General features: G+C 38.4%; 1 protein-coding gene and 1 pseudogene across 1 annotated transcript in view; one reads left to right on the forward strand and one right to left on the reverse strand.

The window, feature by feature from the left end:
- ARIH1 (ariadne RBR E3 ubiquitin protein ligase 1) overlaps nucleotides 1-21,764 on the reverse strand; it is a 129,821-nt gene that overhangs the window by 41,913 nt on the left and 66,144 nt on the right. The window contains exons 3-5 of the mRNA XM_039468840.2: nucleotides 21,375-21,519; nucleotides 9,045-9,137; nucleotides 8,529-8,584 (exon numbers count right to left, since the gene is read on the reverse strand). Coding sequence (XP_039324774.1) covers nucleotides 8,529-8,584; nucleotides 9,045-9,137; nucleotides 21,375-21,519 — 294 coding nt within the window. The remainder of the gene's footprint in view (nucleotides 1-8,528; nucleotides 8,585-9,044; nucleotides 9,138-21,374; nucleotides 21,520-21,764) is intronic.
- LOC120364203 (small nucleolar RNA U13) lies at nucleotides 15,447-15,539 on the forward strand (annotated as a pseudogene).

A 21,764-nucleotide genomic window follows, 5' to 3' on the forward strand; every position in this document is an offset into this window, starting at 1 on the left:
CGTCTCAAAAAAATAAATAAATAAAAATAAATAAATAAATAAATAAATAAAATAAAATAAAGGTAAAGGATACCATAGAGGTACCAATTTCCTCCTTATGACCCCAGGTACCCTATGGGTCACAAAGAGGAAATTTAGGCCCTAAACAACTGCATGAAAAAAACCAACCAACTACTAGGACGAATACAGGTAGAATGACATTTATTTGGTTACAAATTATACGTAATTCAGAAAAGTAATTTTCATTAATCTTAGGAAAGCATCAAGGACAAATATAGTGACAAGGAAAGAGTTCTCAAAGTATACTGTTATCTCCATGACTATGGAAGCACAGCCCATTGTGTATGCAGGGAAACCCCACTTAGCCTTGATGGTATTATAGCACAAATCTCTGAAGTATACAATATTGACATAGTTTATGAAAGCAAGGGATAAAATATACTTCCAGTGACTTAATCGAAGATGCATGTCTATTAAATACCAGTTGCTAAGGAATAATTTTTTAAAAAGGAATAAATAAAGTCACTGAATTATCACTACTAGAATTTAAGAATCTAAGAAGCATTGAGAAGTCAGTGAATAAATACTTTCGGTGTAATACTTCCAAGGTTAGCGCTACACATCCTGAACAGAAATAAACAAATAATTCAGACAACATAATTAGAGGACCTGAGGTCACACTTCCTACAGCTTAAGAAAGAATACAGGCAAGAATATGGGCAATTATACAAGTGAATGGTAAACAAAATATGGAGGGGCTAAGGAGGTCACAGGATGCCTGACCAAACCAAAGTTAAAATCTAAACTCAGGCCTGAAGAATGACTAGATTAAGACAATTCAAGAGTAAAATTGGAAGACAGTATTGTAGGTGAGAAAGCCAGGAGGCAGTAGAGAAAAAAAGTAAACTCAAACCAAGCCAAATGCAAATAAAACCCATAGTATTTTCAAGAAACCAAATTCTACCTCGTTGGAATAGAGAATCTGAGAAGAGATAAAGCAAAAAATAAAGCTGTACAGGCAAGCAATGCAGGACAATGGAAGCCATCTGCAAAGAACTAGATGATAAAACTAAATATAAGGGAATCATTTAAGAGCCAGTTGTAGATTTCTAGCTAAGAGATGATGGTTTAGATGAGGTTAATGGCAGTAGGAACAGAAAAAAATAGATGGATTTATGGGTAATGAGGATGTGGATTTGACAGAATTTGGTGCAACGCTGATTGTGGAGGTGCCTATTCGGCGGAGGGACACATAGGTTTTAAGCTCAAAAGAGACATCAGATTTGGAGATTTCCAAAGACTGTCTACGGAAAGTATACAAAATAAGAAGAAATAGGGGACTGGATAGAACCCCAAGGAGCAATATTTTAGGAAGAGGCAGAAAAAAAGATGATTTTGCAAAGTCAGCTGGAGATCTGGCATGGGTGTAACGTAAGAGCCACAGAAGTGGGAAGCTGGGGTAAAGGGTATTTTACAGGAAATAAGTAGATTAGGGAAATGAAATGACAGAGATTCTCAAACTTAAGTACATCAGAGCCACACCAGGAAAGCTTGTTGTTCAGATTGTTGGGCTCTACCTCCAGAGTTTCTGATTCAGTTAAGTCTGGGATGGGCCTGAGAATGTGTATTCTTTTTTTTTTTTTTGAGACGAAGTTTTGCTCTTGTTACCCAGGCTGGAGTGCAATGGCACGATCTCGGCTCACCGCAACCTCCGCCTCCTGGGTTCAAACAATTCTCCTGCCTCAGCTTCCTCAGTAGCTGGGATTATAGGCACACACCACCATGCCCAGCTAATTTTTTGTATTTTTAGTAGAGATGGGGTTTCACCATGTTGACCAGGTTGGTCTCGATCTCTCGACCTTGTGATCCACCCACCTCGGCCTCCCAAAGTGCTGGGATTACAGGCTTGAGCCACCGCGCCCGGCCGAGAATGTGTATTCTTAACAAGTTCCTAGATGATGGTGATCTAGGGACTATACACAGGGGCACTAAAATCATCTGGAATGATAGCAAGCCTTGGGAAAAAAACAAAACAAAACACAGTGAGTTAGGTGTTAGCACTATGAATATCCAAAGTGCTAAAACTATTGGATGTAAGGCCAAAGAAGACATACATTTTTATAACTTGCCAAATTACATTCCAAAAATCTTGTGACAGTTTATAATCCTATTATACTATATTCTTACCCACATTAGACATTACCAAATCCTGTTTTACCAATCTGAAATGCTAAAACAAATTTTAGAGTGATTCTGACTTACACTTATTAAGCTAGACATGATAGCTTATGTTTATGGCCATTTACATTTCTTTCACTATGAACTGCTTTTTCATAGAATTATCTTCTTCCTACTGATTTCTTAAAGCCCTGTGATATTGAAAAAAATTAATCAGATTTGTTTCATGTGTTGGAAGTTTTCATTCATTTCCAATCTACTCTTCCCCCAAATAAAACCTTACTCAGAAATCCATTATATAAGATAGATGTAACAAGAAGTTCCTCTGGCTGAACCCACAGGAAGAAGTCCTACAACAGAGTTGCTGAGTACTCTCAGGAAACTTATGGCTTCATTGTACACAGCTTAAAAAATGTTTATCACACTGTCAGGACAGCGTCTGTAGAACACCTAAGTAATTGAAGAAGTTGTTAAACCTAACTGGCAGTGACACATCCATAGATACAACTCCAATCAGTTTCTTTGATTTACAAAGATGTTCTAAGTAGGACATAAATCAGTTTCATGGAATCCACTGGGAGTATAATCAAGAACTTTCCTCACTATTCTCCATATTCTATTAATGTCTCATTTTCTATTAATGTCTGAACTCACAGCAATTTGATTTCCACTTTCACCATTCTAGTAAAGTTGTTGTCATAACAGGGAAATCCAATGGTCTCGTCAATGCTGTTCTCTTTCACATGTCTGCAGGAAGTGATACCATTAGTAACCTCTTTGCTCACATTCTCTACTCCCTGGTTCCTGTACTATTTTCATAAACCATTACCTAAATATCTTTCAATATCTTTCAGTGACTCCGCCTCCTCTCCTAATGTCCCCTTGTCTAAGACGTCAGTCTTCCTTTGTCTTTCTATAAGTAATGGCTTCCTTTGCCATTATTTTAACTGTTTTTTGAATTCTAAAACTGAAGATTACTAGTTTCTACCTAATAGATCACATTAAAAATTGCAGATCCATGTACATAAGCTAATTATTCAAAAGAAAAAAAAAGAAAAATTGCAGATCTATATTGGAGATTTTTCATACCTTAAACCAATCCGTCTCTAAATTCTGTTTCTACTGGCTCCCCATTAGAAAACCGGCACATTATCATCTTTAAAGACTGGAACATTATTATCCATAGAAGACTGTAACGGCTGGGCACAATGGCTCATGCCTATAATCCCGGCACTTTGGGAGGCCACAGGTGGGTAGATCACCTGAGGTCAGCAGTTCGAGACCAGCCTGGCCAACATGGTGAAACCCCATCTCTACTAAAAATACAAAATTACAGGCATGTGATAGTACATGCCTGTAATCCCAGCTACTTGTGAGACAGGAAAATTGCTTGAGCCTGGGAGGTAGAGGTTGCAGTGAGCCAAGATTGCGCCATTGCACTCCAGCCTGGGCAACAAGAGTGAAATTTTGTCTTAAAAAAAAAAAGACAACGACTGTAAAAACCAAGTCTCACAGCCCAAATGCCTCTTCACTCTAAACCAAGCTTGTCCAGCCTGAGGCCCAGGATGGCTTTAAATGTGGCGCAACACAATTCTGTAAACCTTCTTAAAACATAATGAAACTCATTTCACGGTTTTTTTTAAAGCTCACCAGCTATCATTAGTGCTAGTGCATTTTATGTGTGGTCCAAGACAATTCTTCTTCCAATGTGGCCCAGGGAAGCCAAAAGATTAGACACCCCTGCCTAAACCATCCACCACTATACTACCAAAGTACTATTTTTAAAATGCAAATCTCATCATATTAAAAACATTCTATGACAACATTCATTATAAACTGTCAAAATTTTCATCCTCATCTGTCATAACCTCCTACTCTGCTCTAGCCAGCACAGAATACTTAATAGAGAAGTTCACGACCTATTTCTAAAACACTGACATTCTTTCTTTAACCAATATTACCCTCCACTCCCTCAATCTCAGTTTTTACTATTTTTCCCTAAGTCTCCTCAAACTCTTCAAGTAGAACAATCTGCTTCTTTCTCAGTATTTTATACATACCTTTATATACAAAACATAAATTGCTGCATTGTAGTTACTTATTATTGTGAATCTCCTGGGGGAAGGCACTATATCTTAATTTTTTGTTCTCCTGTAAATATGTGCTAATAAGTAGGTTCCCAGTAAATGTTTGTCAAATGGATAAAAGGATATAGCGACCTTTATTAATGAAATACACTGAGGAAACTTTATTAATGGAACTGGCATAGTGATGAAAGAATACAAGGAACAAGAAAGCATCAGAGGACAAGATAAAGACAAATTGAAGAATGGTGGTACTTCAAGATGATACATGGCTTATTTGTGCTAGCCTAAAACAACAATGGAAATAAGATTTACTAAAAAACATAACCAGTATTAACACAGAACTGATAACAGTAAATATGTTCCAAATAAATCAAAGGAGATAGAGATTAAGGAGGTTTAAAATCACTGAGTTTTATAAACTGTGCTGGTCAAGTCAATTTATGGCATTACTAGTTTAAGAAATGTACTCATTAAAGCCCATGGCTTTTAATTCTATTACCTCAAATTCTAGTGCTTAAATACAGGCATGCCTTTCTGTATAGACAACTATCCAAGACTGATTACACAAATTGCTTATGGATCATTCAGACCCTCAATCTGTTTATCCTCCTGGAGTGATGTCAATTAGGTAACCTGAGGTTTATGAAAACAGCACTAACCCAGTAATTAAGCAAACTGGGATTTTTATCTTGGGCTGAGGAACTAATAACTCTGCTTCTTTCTCCAAGTCTCTTTCCCTCTTCAAAAGAGAACTTTTCAATAAACAAGATGGACTGCTATCTAGATTAACAAAGAAAAAAGAAAGAGAAGACCCAAATAAGCGCAATCAGAAACAAGAAAGGTGACACTACAGTGGATCCCATGGAAATAAAAAAGATCCTCAGAGACTGTTAGGAACACTTTCATGCATATAAACTGGAAAATCTAGAGGAAGTGGATAAATTCCTGGAAACACGCAACCTCTCAAGACTGTATCAAGAAGAAATCAAAACTCTCAATGGACCAATATCAAGCTCCAAAACTGAATCAGCAATTTAAAAACCTATCAACCAAAAAGAGTCCTGGACCATGTGGCATTACAGCTAAATTCTATCAGATATACAAGAAGAGTTGGTCCAATCCTAATGAAACTTACCAAAAAATTAAGGAGAAGAGAATCCTCCCTAACACACTTTATACAAAACAAGTATCACTCTGATAAAATCTGTCAAAGACACAACAAAAAAAGAGAAAACTACAGGCCAATATTCCTGATGAACACAGAACAAAAATATTCAACAAAATACTAGCAAACCGAATCTAGTAGCATATCAAAAAGTTAATTCAACACAATTAACTGGGCTTTATTTTTGGGATACAGGACTGATTCAACATATGCAAACCAATAAATGTAATTCACCACATAAACAGAATTAAATACAAAAACCATATGGTAATCTCAAATGACACAGAAAAGGCTTTCAATAAAATCCCACATCTCTTCATGATAAAAACATCAACAAACTAGGCTTTGACATAGTTTGGAACATAGCTCAAAATAATAAGAGCCATCTATGATAAACCCAAAGCCAGCATCATATTCAACAGGCAAAGGCTGGAAGCATTCCACTTAAGAAAAGAATGCCCCACACATACTCACCAGACCTATAGTACTGAAGTTCTGGCCAGAGCGATCAGGCAAGACAAAGATAAAAATGTATCCAAATAGAAAAAGAAGTCAAATTATCAGTCTTCACTGATGATGATTTTACATGTAGAAATAACCTTAAAGACTCTCCCAGAACTGACAAATAACATCAGTAAAGTTTCAGGATACAAAATCAATGTACAAAATTCAGTAACATTTAATATATACCAGTAACATTCAAGGAGACAGCCAAATTAAAAATGCAATCCTACTGATAATAGCCACACTCACATAGGAATACAACTACCAAGGAGATAAAAGATCTCTATAAGGAGAACTACCAAACACTGCTGAAAGAAATCACAGACAACAAAAACAAATGGAAAAACATTCCACGCTTACGAACTGAAGAATCAGTATCATTAAAATGGCCACAATGCCCAAAGCAATATGCAGATTCATAACTGTTCCTTATCAAACTACCATGTCATTTTTCATGAAAGCAGAAAGAACAATTCTAAAATTCATATGGAACCAAAAAAGAGCCCAAATACCCAAAGCCATCCTAAACAAAAAGAACAAAGCCAGAACTACCACATTATTCAACTTCAAACTGTACTACAAGGTATAGTAAACAAAACAACACGGTACCTGATATGGAAACAATCACACATCAGGGGAACAGGATACAGAACCCAAAACTAAAGCCACAAAACTGCAACCATCTGATTTTCAACAAAGTCAACAATAATAAGCAATGGCTAAAGGACTGTATTCAATAAATGACTGTTGGGATAACTACCTAGCCACATGCAGAAGAATGAAACTAGACCCCTTTATCTTTCACCATATATAAAAATTAACCAAAGGAATAAAGACTTAAAAGTAAAATTCTCAAATCTATAACCTTAGAAAAAAAATCTAGGAAATACAATTCTGGACATCAGCCTTGGCAAAGAATTTATAACTAAGTCCCCAAAAACAACCACAACAAAAGCAAAATTAGGTGAGACTTAATTAAACTAATGCGGTTCTGTACTGCTAAAGAAACTATTAACAGAGTAAACAGATAACCTACAGAATGGGAGAAAATATTCACAAATTATGCATCCAAGGGTCTCACATCCAGAATCTATAAGGAATTTAATCAAACAAGCAAAAAACTAATAATTCCATTAAAACACGGGCAGGTTGCTTTGTCTATGAAGTAGCCATTTCTTTAATTAACTTGCTTTCACAAAACAAACAAACAAAAAACAAAACAGAAGGAAAAAGGCAAAGTAGATGCAAAGGTATTTCTCAAGAACACAAACATGCAGCCAACAGGCACAAAAAAATACTCAACACCACTAATCATCAGAGAAATGCAAACCAACACCATAATGATATACCGTACCATCTCACACCAGTCATAATGACTATTATTAAAAAGTTAAAAAAAAAAATTTAAGCAAAAAAAATTTTTTTTAAGTAAAAAAATAACATGTTGGTGAGATTGCAGGGAAAATAAATCGTTCTACTAAAAAAGACACATACACATGGACTAGTGTGTTCACTGTGGCATTATTCACAATAGTAAATAAAGGAAATCAATCTAGATGCCCAACAGTGGACTGGATAAAGAAAATGTGGTACATGTACACCATGGAATACTATGCAGTCACAAAAAAAGAGCACAATCATGTCCTTTGCAGCAATACAAATGCAGCCAGAGGTCACCATCCTAAACGAATGAACATAGAAAGCTCAGTACCACATGTTCTTATTTTTAAGTGGGAGCTAAACAGTGAGTACACATGAACATAAAGCTGGGAATAAAAGAGTGGGGGCTATTAGAGTGGATAGGGTGGGAGGGCAAGAGTGAAAAACTACCTATCAGGTACTGTGCTTACTACCTGGGTGATGGAATCATTTGTACACCAAACCTCACGGACAAGGAATTTACCCATGTAACAAACCTGCACATGTACACCTGAACCTAAAAGTTCAAAGGAAAAAAAAGAAAAGAACCTTTCACAAGTAGAGTTGTTAGCTGAAAGCCTCCAGCTGCAGGTTGCTTGAAATCAGTAGCAGTATTCCAGCAAAGACCATGATTCCCTGGGTAGTACCAGCCAATGACTGAGCATATCAAGGGTACTTGGCTTGGCTCTTTATACTTACTGAGGTATTCCTCTTTGGGCAATCTACACACTGAAGTTCCCCCACAGGGCTGCAAAAGACTCTCACAGCTGTATCTTACAAAGTCTCTTCCTATTGAATCTTCCTCCTTGTCTTTAACAGATATCAGGCCTACATTGATGTTGCTGTTTACCTTGCACAGATGCTATTCCATAATGAGTCAGTTTCACTTTTTATTCTATCTTGGGATCTGCTTCCAAGAGCACCTCAACTAACACATGCATACATTCTAATCACCAATTCCAAGGTTTATCAAAATCTAGTTAACCATGCATTTCTAAGAATAGTGATCAGGCATTTAACCAAGTTACAAATGGGCTTTTGGACTACTATGAGGGAATGTAGAGAGTTTCTTCAGACTTTGAGAAGTTTCACTTCCTTTGAGGAGCTAAGTAAAAATTAATTTGGTATAACCAACTAACCAATATTCACATGCAGAATCTATCGAAAATACTTACATAACTGTGTTGTCATCCACTAAGATATCACAACCATGAGCAGGACACGAAATAGTCTGAAAAAGATTGAAATTTAAACTGTCTTCATTCAACAAATATTTAATGAATGCTTACCATCGCCAGGCACTTTGCTAGGTTCTCAGAATACCTTAAAGTTTACAGATCTCAATCCTTTCCTTTTTACTTAAAGGAAATATGTGTGAGAGTTACTTTATCACCATAAAGTAACTAGAATTGCTAACCTAATAATTGGTTTTTAAACACAAAACTTTAAAGGCAAAAGTGTGCAACGAGTTTAACTTAACATATACCAATACTGATGCCGGCTGAGAAAACGTTACCTGGATTGGCTCTTTAACTGGAACGCCATATTGCCTATTATCTTTAGTGGTCTGAATCTAGAAAAATGTTCCCCATGCGATTCATATTCCACAAAGCTTTACCTGTTTTTATTTGTGCAAGGGTCTAAACACTAGAAAATTCAACAAAAACTGAAAAACAACTTGGTATCTTTACCTGACCCATGCCTTCTTCCATTATTTTGGTAGTTAAATATTCACTCCAGCATTGCATACAAAACTTATGTCCACATTCAAGGCCAGTGAAATACTGTAAGAAAAATAAAACGTGAATTTAACAAAGACATTCTCAGAAAAATCACTGTAAACAATGACTCCATGGGGCTCGATAAGGTTACATTTCTTACAGTGGCCAATTTTACAATAGATGGGCTCCTAAAATGAACTTTTTGTGGCGAAACATAGACATCAATACACTGAACACACATGTTTTAGGAAAGGTGGGCAACAATGTTTGCATTAAATGTAAGAAGATAGACCAATGAGCATATGGAAGAACGCTCAGTATCATTTGTCATTGTGGAAATGCAAACCAAAACCACCATGAAGACTGGGCAATACGGCAAAACTCTGTCTCTACAAAAAATACAAAAATTAGTCAGCCATGATGATGCACATTTGAGCCTGGGAGGCAGAGGCTGTAGTGAGCTGAGACCGCACTCCAGCCTGGGTAATAGGGTGAGACCATGTCTCAAACAAAACAAAACAAAGCAACACCTCACAATGAGATAACATTTCACACTCACCAGTTACAGCTATAAATAAAAAGAGAGACAAAGCAGGGCATGGTGGCTCACATCTGTAATTCCAGCACTTTGGGAGGCTAAGGGGGGAGAACTGCTTGAGGCTAGGAGTTCAAGACCAGCCTGGGCAACATAGTGAGATTCTGTCTCCACAAAAAAATTAAGAAATTAGGGAGGTGTGGTGGCACATGCCTGTAATCCCAGCTACTCAGTGGGGCTGAGGTAGGAAGATCACACGAACCTATGAGGTCAAGGCTGCAGTGAGCTGTTACACCACTGCACTCCAGACTGGGCAAAGTGAGGCTCTATTTCAGGGAGGGAGCGAGACATAATATTAATAACAAGTGTTGGTGAGGACATAGAAAAATTGGAGCCTTCATACACTATCAATGGAAATGTAAAATGGTATAGCAACTTTGGAAACAATCAGGTAGTTCCTCAAAATATTAAACATAGAGTAACTAAAGGACCCAGCAATTCTTATCCTAGGTATATACTCTAAAGAAATTAAAACATATATCCATACAAAAACTTGTACAAAAGTGTTCATTTTTTTTCATTTTTTTTTTTTTAAAAGATGGGGTTTCACCATGTTGGTCAGGCTGGTCTTGAACTCCTAACCTCTGGCGATCCGCCTGCCTTGGACTCCAAAGTGCTTGGATTATAGGCATGAGCCACCACGCCCGGCCCCACAAGTGTTCATTATAGCATTACTCATAACAGCCAAAAAATGAAAACAATCCAGATGTCCATCAATTGATGAAAAAATACTTTTTCCATATAATTTCCATAAATCAAATATTATTCAGCCATAAAAGACAACAAACCCAAACCGGGAGTTGGAGGTTGCAGTGAGCCAAGAACGCATCACTACACTCCAGCCTGGGTGACAGAGCGGGAACTTCATCTTAAAAAAAAAAAACAAAAAATCCAAAAGATTTCTCATGTAGTACCGCACTGGTACACGTGTGGGTTTGCCCCTTTATAGAAAGGTACCACAATTTTATTTACAGTCTACTATTAATGAACCTTTACACTGCCTTTTTTCCCCCTACTACTGCATTAACTATATAAACATCTTTGTGATGTTTATCAAATTATACATGCTACAATATGGACAAAAATTGTTTTCAAGGTTCTTGTCTTACCACTTGTATAGTGAAATTTCTTATAAAAGAGTGAAAATAAGCCAGTCACAAAAGATCACATATTGTTTGATTCTTTCATATGAAAGGTCCAGAATATGTATATCCATTGACCAAAACAACAACAACAACAACAACAACAACAACAACAAAAACAGATGAGCAGTTACCTTAGGAGCTGGTGGACTTGAGAGAAATTAGAAGGTAAATTTAAAAGGGTATGGAGTTAGCTGGGTATGGTGTCTCACACCTGTAATCCCACCACTTTGTGAAGCTGAGGCGAGCAGATCACAAGGTCAGGAATTCAAGACCAGCCTGCCAACATAGCGAAATCCCGTCTCTACTAAAAATACAAAAACTTAGTTGGGCATGGTGGTACACACCTGTAGTCCCAACTACTCAGCAGGCTGAGGCAGGAGAATTGTTTGAAATGGGGAGGCAGAGGCTGCAGTGAGCTGAGATTGCACCACTGCACTCCAGCCTGGTGACAGTGTGAGGCTTCATCTCAGGGTGGGAAAAAAAAGGGTATGGACTTTCTCCTGAGGGGGCTTATAAAAATGTTTTTAAAATTGTGGTGATGGTGCATAACTCTGTGAATATACTAAAAACCACTTTAAATGGGTGAACTGGGTAGTATATAAATTACATCTCAATAAACCCTTTATGAAAAGATTTATTCAGAATAGCTAAAAGTAATAGTAACACTTTGTTCATTAGATGATCTGGAGGATTATGTCTTTTAAAAAGATTCAAATAATGGTTACCTTATTTTAAATAACATTTTGCAATAATTTACTACTCAATTATTTTTAATTGAATAAGTTATATAGGGTTACGGTTAAAAACAATTTTTGACAGTACAAGTTCAGAGTTTATTTGGCTCATGCCTGTAATCCCAGCACTATGGGAGGCCGAGGTGGGCGGATCACTTCTGGACAGGAGTTCAAGACTAGCCTGGCCAACATAGTGAAACCCTGTCTCTACTAAAAATACAAAAATTAGCCAGGTATGGTGGTGAAGCAGGTTTATCACTTGAGGTCAGGAGTTCAAGACCAGCCTGGACAACGTGGCAAAACCCCATCTCTACTATAAACACAAAACTTAGCCAGATGTGGTTGCACCTGTAGTAGCAGCTACTTGGGAGGCTGAGAAGGGAGAATCGATTGAACCCAGGAGGTGGAGGTTGCAGAGATCGTGCCATTGCACTCCAGCCTGGGTGACATAGACTCTGTCTTAAAAAAAAAAAAAAAAAAAAGGCCTCCCTCACTCCCAACCTTATTGCTCCTTTCCTCTACTCAGAGGCAACTGCTATTTCCAATTTTTTACGTATTCTTCCAGAGGTGTTCAAATGTGTACACACACACACAGAGAGTAATAGTACCACCTATTCTCTTCTGTACCTTGTTGTTCTGTTAAAAAAAAAAAAAAAAATCCAATAGCTGTGGTGGCTCAGGCCTGTAATCCTGGCACTTTGGGAGGTCAATGTGGGCAAATCATTTCAGGTCGAGAGTTCAAGACAAGCCTGGAAAACAAGGTGAAACCCTGCATCTACTAAAAATACGTAAAATTAGCTGGGCGCAGTGGCAGATGCCTGTCACCCCAGCTACTCAGGAGGTTGAGACAGGAGAATCCCTTCAACTCAGGAGGCAGAGACTGCAGTGAGCCAAGACTGTGCCACTGCACTCCAGCCTGGCACCTGGCGACAGAGTGAGACTCTGTCTCGGGGGGAAAAAAAAAAAAAGCCAATAGCTTTCTCATGTGTGGGTTTGCACTCCAGCCTGGCGCCTGGTGACAGAGTGAGACTGTCTTAAAAAAAAAAAAAATCCAACGGATTTCTCATGTGGTACTACACTGGTACATGTGTGGGTTTGCCCCTTTAGAGAAAGGTACTACAACTTTATTTACAGTCTATTATTAATGAACCTTTACACTGCCTTTTTTTCCCTACTACACTACTACACTGACTATTTAAACATCTTTGTGATCTTAAGAATCTATCTAAGACAAATCTGTAGAAGTGACATTATAATAAATATACTTTTCTTTTTTTTTTTTTTTTGGAGACAGAGTTTCACTCTTGTTACCCAGGCTGGAATGCAATGACGCGATCTCAGCTCACCGCAACCTCTGCCTCCTGGGTTCAGGCAATTCTCCTGCCTCAGCCTCCTGAGTAGCTGGGATTAAAGGCACGCGCCACCACGCCCAGCTAATTTTTTGTATTTTTAGTAGAGACAGGGTTTCACCATGTTGACCAGGATGGTCTCAATCTCTTGACCTTGTGATCCACCCGCCTCAGCCTCCCAAAGCGCTGGGATTATAGGTGTGAGCCACCGCGCCCAGCCCAATAAATATACTTTTATAATCTAATAGCTATCACTAGGTTCCCCTGCAAAGAAATTGTCATCATTTATACTGTACAAGAGTACTTGGTTTCTCATGCCCATGACAATGTAGTATATCATCCAACTCCTTGATCTTTGCCAATCTAATACGTGAAAAATGCAGTAACTTCATTAGTTTTGATTTGAATTTCTTTTATTATGAAGTTTTAATATTTCAAAAAAGATTCTACATTGTGTATTTCTTTTTCTGTATACTCTCTTCATATATTTTGCCGACTTTGCCTGTGGGTTTTTTACTTATTTATGGGGACTTTTTATTTATTTAGGAAACTGGTCATTTGTAAGTAGGGGAAATCTTTTCTTCCACTTTCAATTCATAGTGTTCATATTTTTTGCCATAAATAAAAGCTCTTTATTCATACACAGTAAAACTTATCACTGTTTAAATTTATGGCTTGTGAATTCATTAACTTTGATTTATGAAGCTAGGTAGGAAGTTTCTATTACATAGGGCTACCAAGTTCCTCCAACACCGTGTATCAAATAATCCACCTTATTTGAAATGCCTCCTCTATAATACACTAAATTCTCCTCATGCATATTTGACCCTGTCGTGTTCCATGCTCCGCCTATTCTTGTATCTAGTAGGACTAGTCCTCACTCAGCTCTCCCCTGTCAATCTAATCTTCTTTTCCAATATTTTCCTATTTCTTCTATCTCAAATATTCAAGTCATCCTATTACCTTTTTTATTTTTTCCTGAGACAAAGTCTCACTCTGTCATCAGGTGCCAGGCTGGAGTGCAATGGCAAGATCTCAACTCACTGCAACCTTCCCATTCTAGGTTCAAGCAATTCTCCTGCCTCGGCTTTCTGTGTAGCTGAAACGACAGGCATGCACCACCACACCCAGCTAATTTTTGTATTTTTTAGTAAAGATGGGGTTTCACCATGTCTCTACTAAAAAAGGATGGTTTCAATTTTTGACCTTGTGATAGTCTGCCTCAGCCTCCCAAAGTGCTGGGATTACAGGCATGAGCCACTGCGCCTGGCTCCACCTATTATTATCTTATTATTTGAAGTTTTCTTCACAGTAATCTTTCACATTTCTTATCAAATTTATTCCTAGCTCTTTTATTCTTTTTGCAGCTCTTATAAAGGGTATCTTAAAATCCCCTTAGACTTTTCATTTAGCCATTATGTGACATGTACTTATAAAATTTCTGATGTTACTTCTGATATTAGATACAAATATCTGGTTAGGACAGAAATTCTATATAAGGCATATCAGCTATATTTTCTAAATGCACAGACAAAGACACGAAAAGAAATGTATGAGAGGGCTAGGCGCAGTGGCTTGTGCCTGTAATCCCAGCAGTTTGGGAGGCCGAGGCAGACGGATCATGAGGTCAGGAGTTCAAGACCAGTATGGCCAACATGGTGAAACCCTGTCTCCACTAAAAATACAAAAATTAGCTCAGCCTGGCATGCCTGTAATCCCAGCTACTTGGGAAGCTGAAGCTGGTGAATCACTTGAACCTGGGAGACGGACGTTGCAGTGAGTCAAGATTAAGCCACTGCACTCCAGCATGAGCAAGAGTGAGACTCTGTCACATAAAAAAAAAAAAAAAAAAGTGTATCAGAGCCCTGCAATTAGTTTTACTAAAGAATGACGTGTAAAATGTACAGCAAGCTTAAAGGGAGTCTATTATCATTACTCCCCATCAGAGAAGGAGATTTGGCACTAACTTGTTACATCACTAATGGAGACTCTGACTTCTAAGGCTATTAAAGGAAGGGGCATTCTGTAAAAAAAAAAAAAATACAGTAAATAAATCAGCAACTCCAAAATGTTTTATTCAAAACTTAAAAACATATACATATACTTATATGCTTCATTCTTTTTTCAAGTAAGAATCCTTAAGAGAGATCAATGAGGCCGGGCACGGTGGCTCAAGCCTGTAATCCCAGCACTTTGGGAGGCCGAGGTGGGTGGATCACGAGGTCAAGAGATCGAGACCATCCTGGTCAACATGGTGAAACCCCGTCTCTACTAAAAAATACAAAAAATTAGCTGGGCATGGTGGTGCGTGCCTGTAATCCCAGGTACTCAGGAGGCTGAGGCAGGAGAATTGCCTGAACCCAGTAGGCGGAGGTTGCGCCACTGCACTCCAGCCTGAGTAACAAGAGCGAAACTCCGTCTCAAAAAAAAAAAAAAAAAAAAAGAGAGATCAATGGTCACAATGGTTACTAAGTGATCACTTTAAGACTCAACCTTTGTGACTTCTAGTCTAGAGCTCATTTTAAGATAAAAAGATGGAAGATAAAAAGATTCTTTTACAGTTCATAAATGTAATGATTGGGTATTCGCACTTGTGTGAGATCTGCCTCTCTCATCCTTGTTACAACTTCAGCACATAGATAAAAGCTTTTTATTCTTTAAAAGCTTCTTTTAAAATAGCTTTTTCTAATTAGATAAGATTAAACAAGTTAGAAATAAATCATACGTCTAAAGATAAAGCAAAAAAATAAGAACACCAAAAAACAAAACACAAATTAGTGGTCTAAAGATACACATTCATTGTGCTCTAAAGGAACATGTTATTACCTTGTAATATTTATTACACACTTGTTATTACACACTTGAGACAGATACCTTCCTGTCTACCTCACTTCCCTTTCCTTCTTCCTCCTCTGATATATTCGTTCCCTCATAATCTTGAGCTTACCTACATGGCTCCCCGGGCTTTCCCCTGTCCCAGGGGATCATATTATCTATTCATTAAACTTATCCCTGTTTAAATCACAAATACATCTGATCAAGAAAGAGTACATGATAAATACATGAAATATTATCAACAAAAGAAATTAATGGACTTAAACTAAAAAATACACTCTTAAAGGTTTCATATATCACGATCACTTTACATAACACAGCAACTAATGTCAAATATCAGTAAGAAAATTAAGAATAATTTTTCTTCTATAAGAAATTGTCCATATAACCTCTCAAGTTGAAGCCCCTTTGTTTATAAAAATTGAGTAAATGGGTAGGGTGGGGTGGCTCACGCCTATAATCCCAGCACTTTGGAGGCTGAGGCAGGTGAATCACAAGGTCAGGAGTTCAAGACCAGCCTGGCCAACATGGTGAAACCCTGTCTCTATTAAAAATACAAAAATTAGCTGGGCATGGTGGCGTGTGTCTGTAATCTCAGCTACTCGGGAGGCTGAGGCAGGAGAACTGCTTGAACCAGGACCTGGAGGCGGAGGTTGCAGTGAGCTGAGATTGTGCCATTGCATTCCAGCCTGTGCAACAGAGCAAGACTCCATCCCAGAAAAAAGGCAAAGGATCTAGAGATTAGTTCCCTTGTGTGTAGAATGATATGTGTTAAAAGAAATAGGGCTGGACCTAGATATTTTCAAGCAGTGGTTCCAACAGCACCAAGATTCCAAAGTCGGGCTTCAGGGTTGAAGCATGGAAGGGTGGACCACCCTTCCTCACAATTTCAGCTGCCTATATCTACTTCACATATCTTATTCTTAGAAAATAAAAATTATTGGCCGTGCGTGGTGGCTCATGCCTGTAATCCAAGCACTTTGGAGGCCAAGGCAGGCGGATCACCTGAGGTTGGGAGTTCAAGACCAGCCTGACCAACATGGTGAAACCCCGTCTTTATAAAAATAAAAAAAGAAAAGAAAAATTACTTACTTCTTGAAAATGAGACACTGGCTGGGTGCAGTGGCTCACACTTGTAATTCCAGCACTTTGGAAGGCCAAGGCAGGTGGATCACCTGAGGTCAGGAGTTCCAAGACCAGCCTGGACAACATGGTGAAACTTCATCTCTACTAAAAATACAAAAATTAGACAGACGTGGTGGTGGGCACCTATAATCCAGCTACTAAGGAGGGTGAGGCAGGAGAATCTTTTGAAACTGGGGTGCAGAGGCTGCAATGAGCCGAGATCATACCACTGCACTCCAGCCTGGATGACACCGCAAGACTCCATCTCAAAAAAAAAAAAAAACAAAACAAAAAAAACCAAGCTACATTTCCTATTGAAGTGGTGGGGCAGTACAGCTATCACAAGTGCTCCAATGTCTGAGGACATTGTTTTTAAAGAAGCAGCCACTTAGGATAGTTATCTCCAAAGTGTAAACTAAGCTATCAAAAGCACTTACTTAAAAATGTGCCTGCGACACTGCAATAAGCAAAAATTGCTTCCTGGAAGGATAAAGACACTGACAATACAAATGCTTGGAGAGTAGCATAAGTAAAATGTGGGCATTATACAATGTAAGTAAAGAACTCACTCATCCAATTAATAAAGCGTCATGAAGAATTTCAGGTGACATTTATTTCCAAAACCGAAGAGGACAAAATTATTCTATGTTAGTCTCAACATTATGAGAAAAGACATCCTAGTTTTGTGATGATACTTTTCAGAACACTTAGCAGTTTCCATAATGCTTTAACTCACTTGCCAACCCATGCTGTTCCTTTTGCTATCTTGTCCTATCACTTGGATAGTGAAATTTCTTGTAAAAGAGTATACATTTATTGCTTCCATTTCTTTTCCCACATTCAAGTCAGTAACTCTTTAGCCCATGAAGTCTGGTTTCCCATCCTACCCCATTCCTTAAAATAACTTCATTTCAAATTGACTTTTTAAGACTTTTCTCTGAATCTTTTAGCACTGTTTACCATTCCCCAAATCCTGAAAGTACATTCTCTCTTCCTTGGGCTTCTGTATTGCTACATTTTCCTGGTTAGCCTAACGACCATGCCTTCAAATGTTAGTTCAGATTTCTATGAATTTCTGTGGTAAGTCTTGCCTGATCAAAACCAAAAACTGAGTTAGGTATCCCTCCAACACATCCCCATCATACTGTATCTTTGTATTTGCCCTCTCAAAGCACTTACCATTCTTTCTGAATAAGTCATCTTACTACTTATCTACCCAACTAACCTGCAGATTATTTGAAGTTGGAATTATGTATTCATGTGTTCAATGAACAGTACGTTCTCCATCATCAGTTACAAGTACAAAACAAACACTCTGTAAATCTCAAATCATGATTTTGAATTCTAGTTGAGACTATTAGACAATACCAAAAACAGTTAGAAGGTTATAATGAGTATTTGTAAGCAGCTAGCTTCAGTACTCAACTGAGAGTTAAGATTAAAATTAAGAAGGAACTGGCCATGATACAGCAGGAGGAAAAACACCAAGAAGTAAGGAAACCTTGTATAACCTGGGACAAATTATTTGGGTCTCAGTATTACCTCATGGAAACGTTTAAACTATAAGCACTATATAATGTCAACTGGCAAAGAGAATCTGTTAAAGACAATAAAATAGTCAAAACATGAATTTAATGTGTTTTAACAGTAGTAATGATTTTTAATTGTGATTTAAGGTAAGAGAAATAATACAATTCTCAGGCGGGAAGAAAATTTAAATATCTTATTCAACTCACTAGAAAGAAAAAGAAATTGCTGGGCATAGTGGCTCACGCCTATAATCCCAGCATTTTGGGAGCCCAAGATGGGTGGATCACCTGAGGTCAAGAGTTCAAGAGAAGCCTGGCCAACATGGTCAAACCCCCGTCTCTACTAAAAATACAAAAATTAGCCAGGCATGGTGGCAGGCACCTGTAGTCCCAGCTACTTGGGAAGCTGAAACAGAACAATCCCTTGAATTCGAGAAGCGGAGGTTGCAGTGAGCCAAGACTGCACCATTGCACTCTAGCCTGGGCAACAAGAGCAAAACTCTGTCTTGGGGTAAAAAAGAAAAGAAGGGCAGGGTGGGGCAAGGCGGGGAGGGGAAACTGGAGGAACACAGTGGCTCACACCTATAATGCCAGCACTTTCAGAGGCCAGGTGGGTGGACTGCTTCAGCCCAGAGAAGTATAGACCAACCTGGGCAACACAGTAAAATCCTATCTCTACAAAAAAAGCAGAAAAATCAGCCAGACATGGTGACATGTGCCTGTGGTCCCAGCTACTTGGGAGGCTGAGGTGGAAGGATGGTTTGAGCCCAGCAGTTTGAGGCTGCAGTAATCACACCACTGCACTCCAGCCTGGACAGTAGAGCAAGACTGTCTCAAAAGAAAGAAAAGAAAAATCCAGTGAGATTAAATGGCTTAACTCCTCCTAAATTTCATGTTAGAGTTATGATCAGAACTTGAGAATTTAAAAATTCAGTATACCACTTTACCTACTAAATAACTGATCATTCTATTTAAGATTACTTTTCTTTTAAAACTTTTCTCATCATTTGTATGTGAACAAATTAACTCCCCACAAATGGACCCTAGAGATACACATTTACAACTCTAGGATAAACAACAGAAATCCTTCAACATTTACAACTCTAGGATAAACAACAGAAATCCTTCAACATAAATATAACATTAGCCAGGCCTGATGGTACATGTCGATAGTTCCAGCTACTTGGGAAGCTGAGGGAGGAGGATCACTTGAGCCCAAGAGTTTGATGGATGCTGTAGTACACTATGACCGAGCCTGTGAATAGCGTAACACTCCAGCCTGGGTACCACAGTGAGATCCCATCAATCAATCATTAAAATAATGGTGCCAAAGACTTGGTATATAGTAATTACTAGAAAGAGCTGCTTAACTATCAAAGCAGAGGATATGAACAAGATGGTTATAATTATCATAGAACTGTTTCTTAGATATCTTAAGACTTTTTTTTTTTTTTTCTTGAGACGGAGTTTCGCTCTTGTTACCTAGGCTGGAGTGCAATGGTGCGATCTCGGTTCACCGCAACCTCCGCCTCCTGAGTTCAAGCAATTCTCCTGCCTCAGCCTCCCGAGTAGCTGGGACTACAGGTGTGCGCCACCATGCCCAGCTAATTTTTGTATTTTTAGTAGAGACGGGGTTTCACCATGTTGATCAGGATGGTCTCCATCTCTTGACCTCGTGATCCACCCGCCTCGGCCTCCCAAAGTGCTGGGATTACAGGCGTGAGCTACCGCGCCCAGCTAAGACTTTTTTTTTTTTTTTTAAAGACAGAGTCTCACTGTGTCACCCAGACTGGAGTGCAGTGGCGCAATTTCAGCTCACTGCAACCTCCACCTCCTGGGTTCAAATGATTCTCCTGCTTCAGCCTCCAAAGTAGCTGGGACTACAGGCACCCACCACCATGCCTGGCTAATCTTTTTTGTATTTTTAGTAGAGATGGGTTTTCACCAGTTAGCCAGACTGGGCTTGAACTCCTGACCTAGTGATCCGCCCACCTTGGCCTCCCAAAGTGCTGGGATTACAGGCGTGAGCCACTGCGCCCGGCCTTAAGACATCTTAAGACTAAACTTCCTTAGTAAATACTCAAATCATCAAGTAAGTAAATCATCTCAGTTCAATAAATTTTATTTTATATTTTGCGATGGACTCTCTGTTGGCCAGGCTGGAGTGAAGTGGCACCATGTCAGCTCACTGCAATCTCTGCCTTCCAGGCTCAAGCAATTCTCATGTCTCAACCTCCCAAGTAACATTACACCCAGCATTTTTTTTTTTTTGTATTTTTAATTAAGACAGGTTTTCACCATGTTGGCCAAAATGGTCTCAAACTCCTGGCCTCAAGTGACCCACCTGCCTTGGCCTCCCAAAGTACTGGGATAACAGGAATGAGCCACTGAGCCTAGCTTCAGTTTAATAAATTTTTAGGAAGGATATTTGTACTTAAGGGATTAACATCAGTTTTTTGGTTCTCTTCCTATAGCACTGGTTCTGCTCCAACTCTGTCCCCACATGCCACATTTAACAATCTCCATCTGAATTGATTTGTCTAAGTGAAAATCGTATGTTGTGAAGAATTCTAAGAGTTCCCTAGCAAACAGTATTAAAGATATTTTATAAGTGCTTCTGGATATTTAAAAAAAAAAAACAAACCAAAAAACTTAAAGTTTAAATCTATTTTAATTTGGATGAGAAACAATTCTACTCACTGCCTACCTATTACATAATTCTCCCCATGGTGATAAACTACAGAAAGATTTACGTCTATACTGACAACTTGGACATGTTGCTGCTTTCAAAAACAAATGGGGGTTGGAGGTTGGAGGAACCAAGATCTTATTCTTTTTCTTCCTTTCCTCATTCTGAATATATTGATAGGTTATAGCTTACAAGTTACTATTCCCAGATCCACAGATTTTCCTTTGTTTAAATAATGGAAGTTGATTTACCCTCTGAAATACAAAGGCAGCACTAGCCTTAAACTACCAGATACTCACCGAGTTAGGGTAGTTCAAGTAGCAAATCTGACAAGGCATATCCTGTGCTGATGACCTTGTATTCATCTGGCGTGTTCGAGACTTTTTACTTGGATTAATTACATGACACTCAGCAAAGAGCTTCTCCAGGTTTCCATCAAAGTACCTGCATTATTTAAACAGAAAGGGTAAGAGTCGAGCAATTGCACATTGTTAGAGCTCTCCGAAAAACCTTATTTTCTATAGGGAAAAACAAGAAGCTTAATTTAAATAAAACAAGATAACCTTTGTACTCACAGAGGAAATAAAAGCTATATGGTACAAATTACAGCAAATAAAGGGTGTGTGTGTGTGTGTGTGTGTGTGTGTGTGTTGTGTGTTTATGCATATATATATTGCAAGCAGAAAAAA

The sequence above is a fragment of the Saimiri boliviensis genome, chromosome 2, assembly GCF_048565385.1.
Source record: "Saimiri boliviensis isolate mSaiBol1 chromosome 2, mSaiBol1.pri, whole genome shotgun sequence".
Taxonomy (NCBI): domain Eukaryota; kingdom Metazoa; phylum Chordata; class Mammalia; order Primates; family Cebidae; genus Saimiri; species Saimiri boliviensis.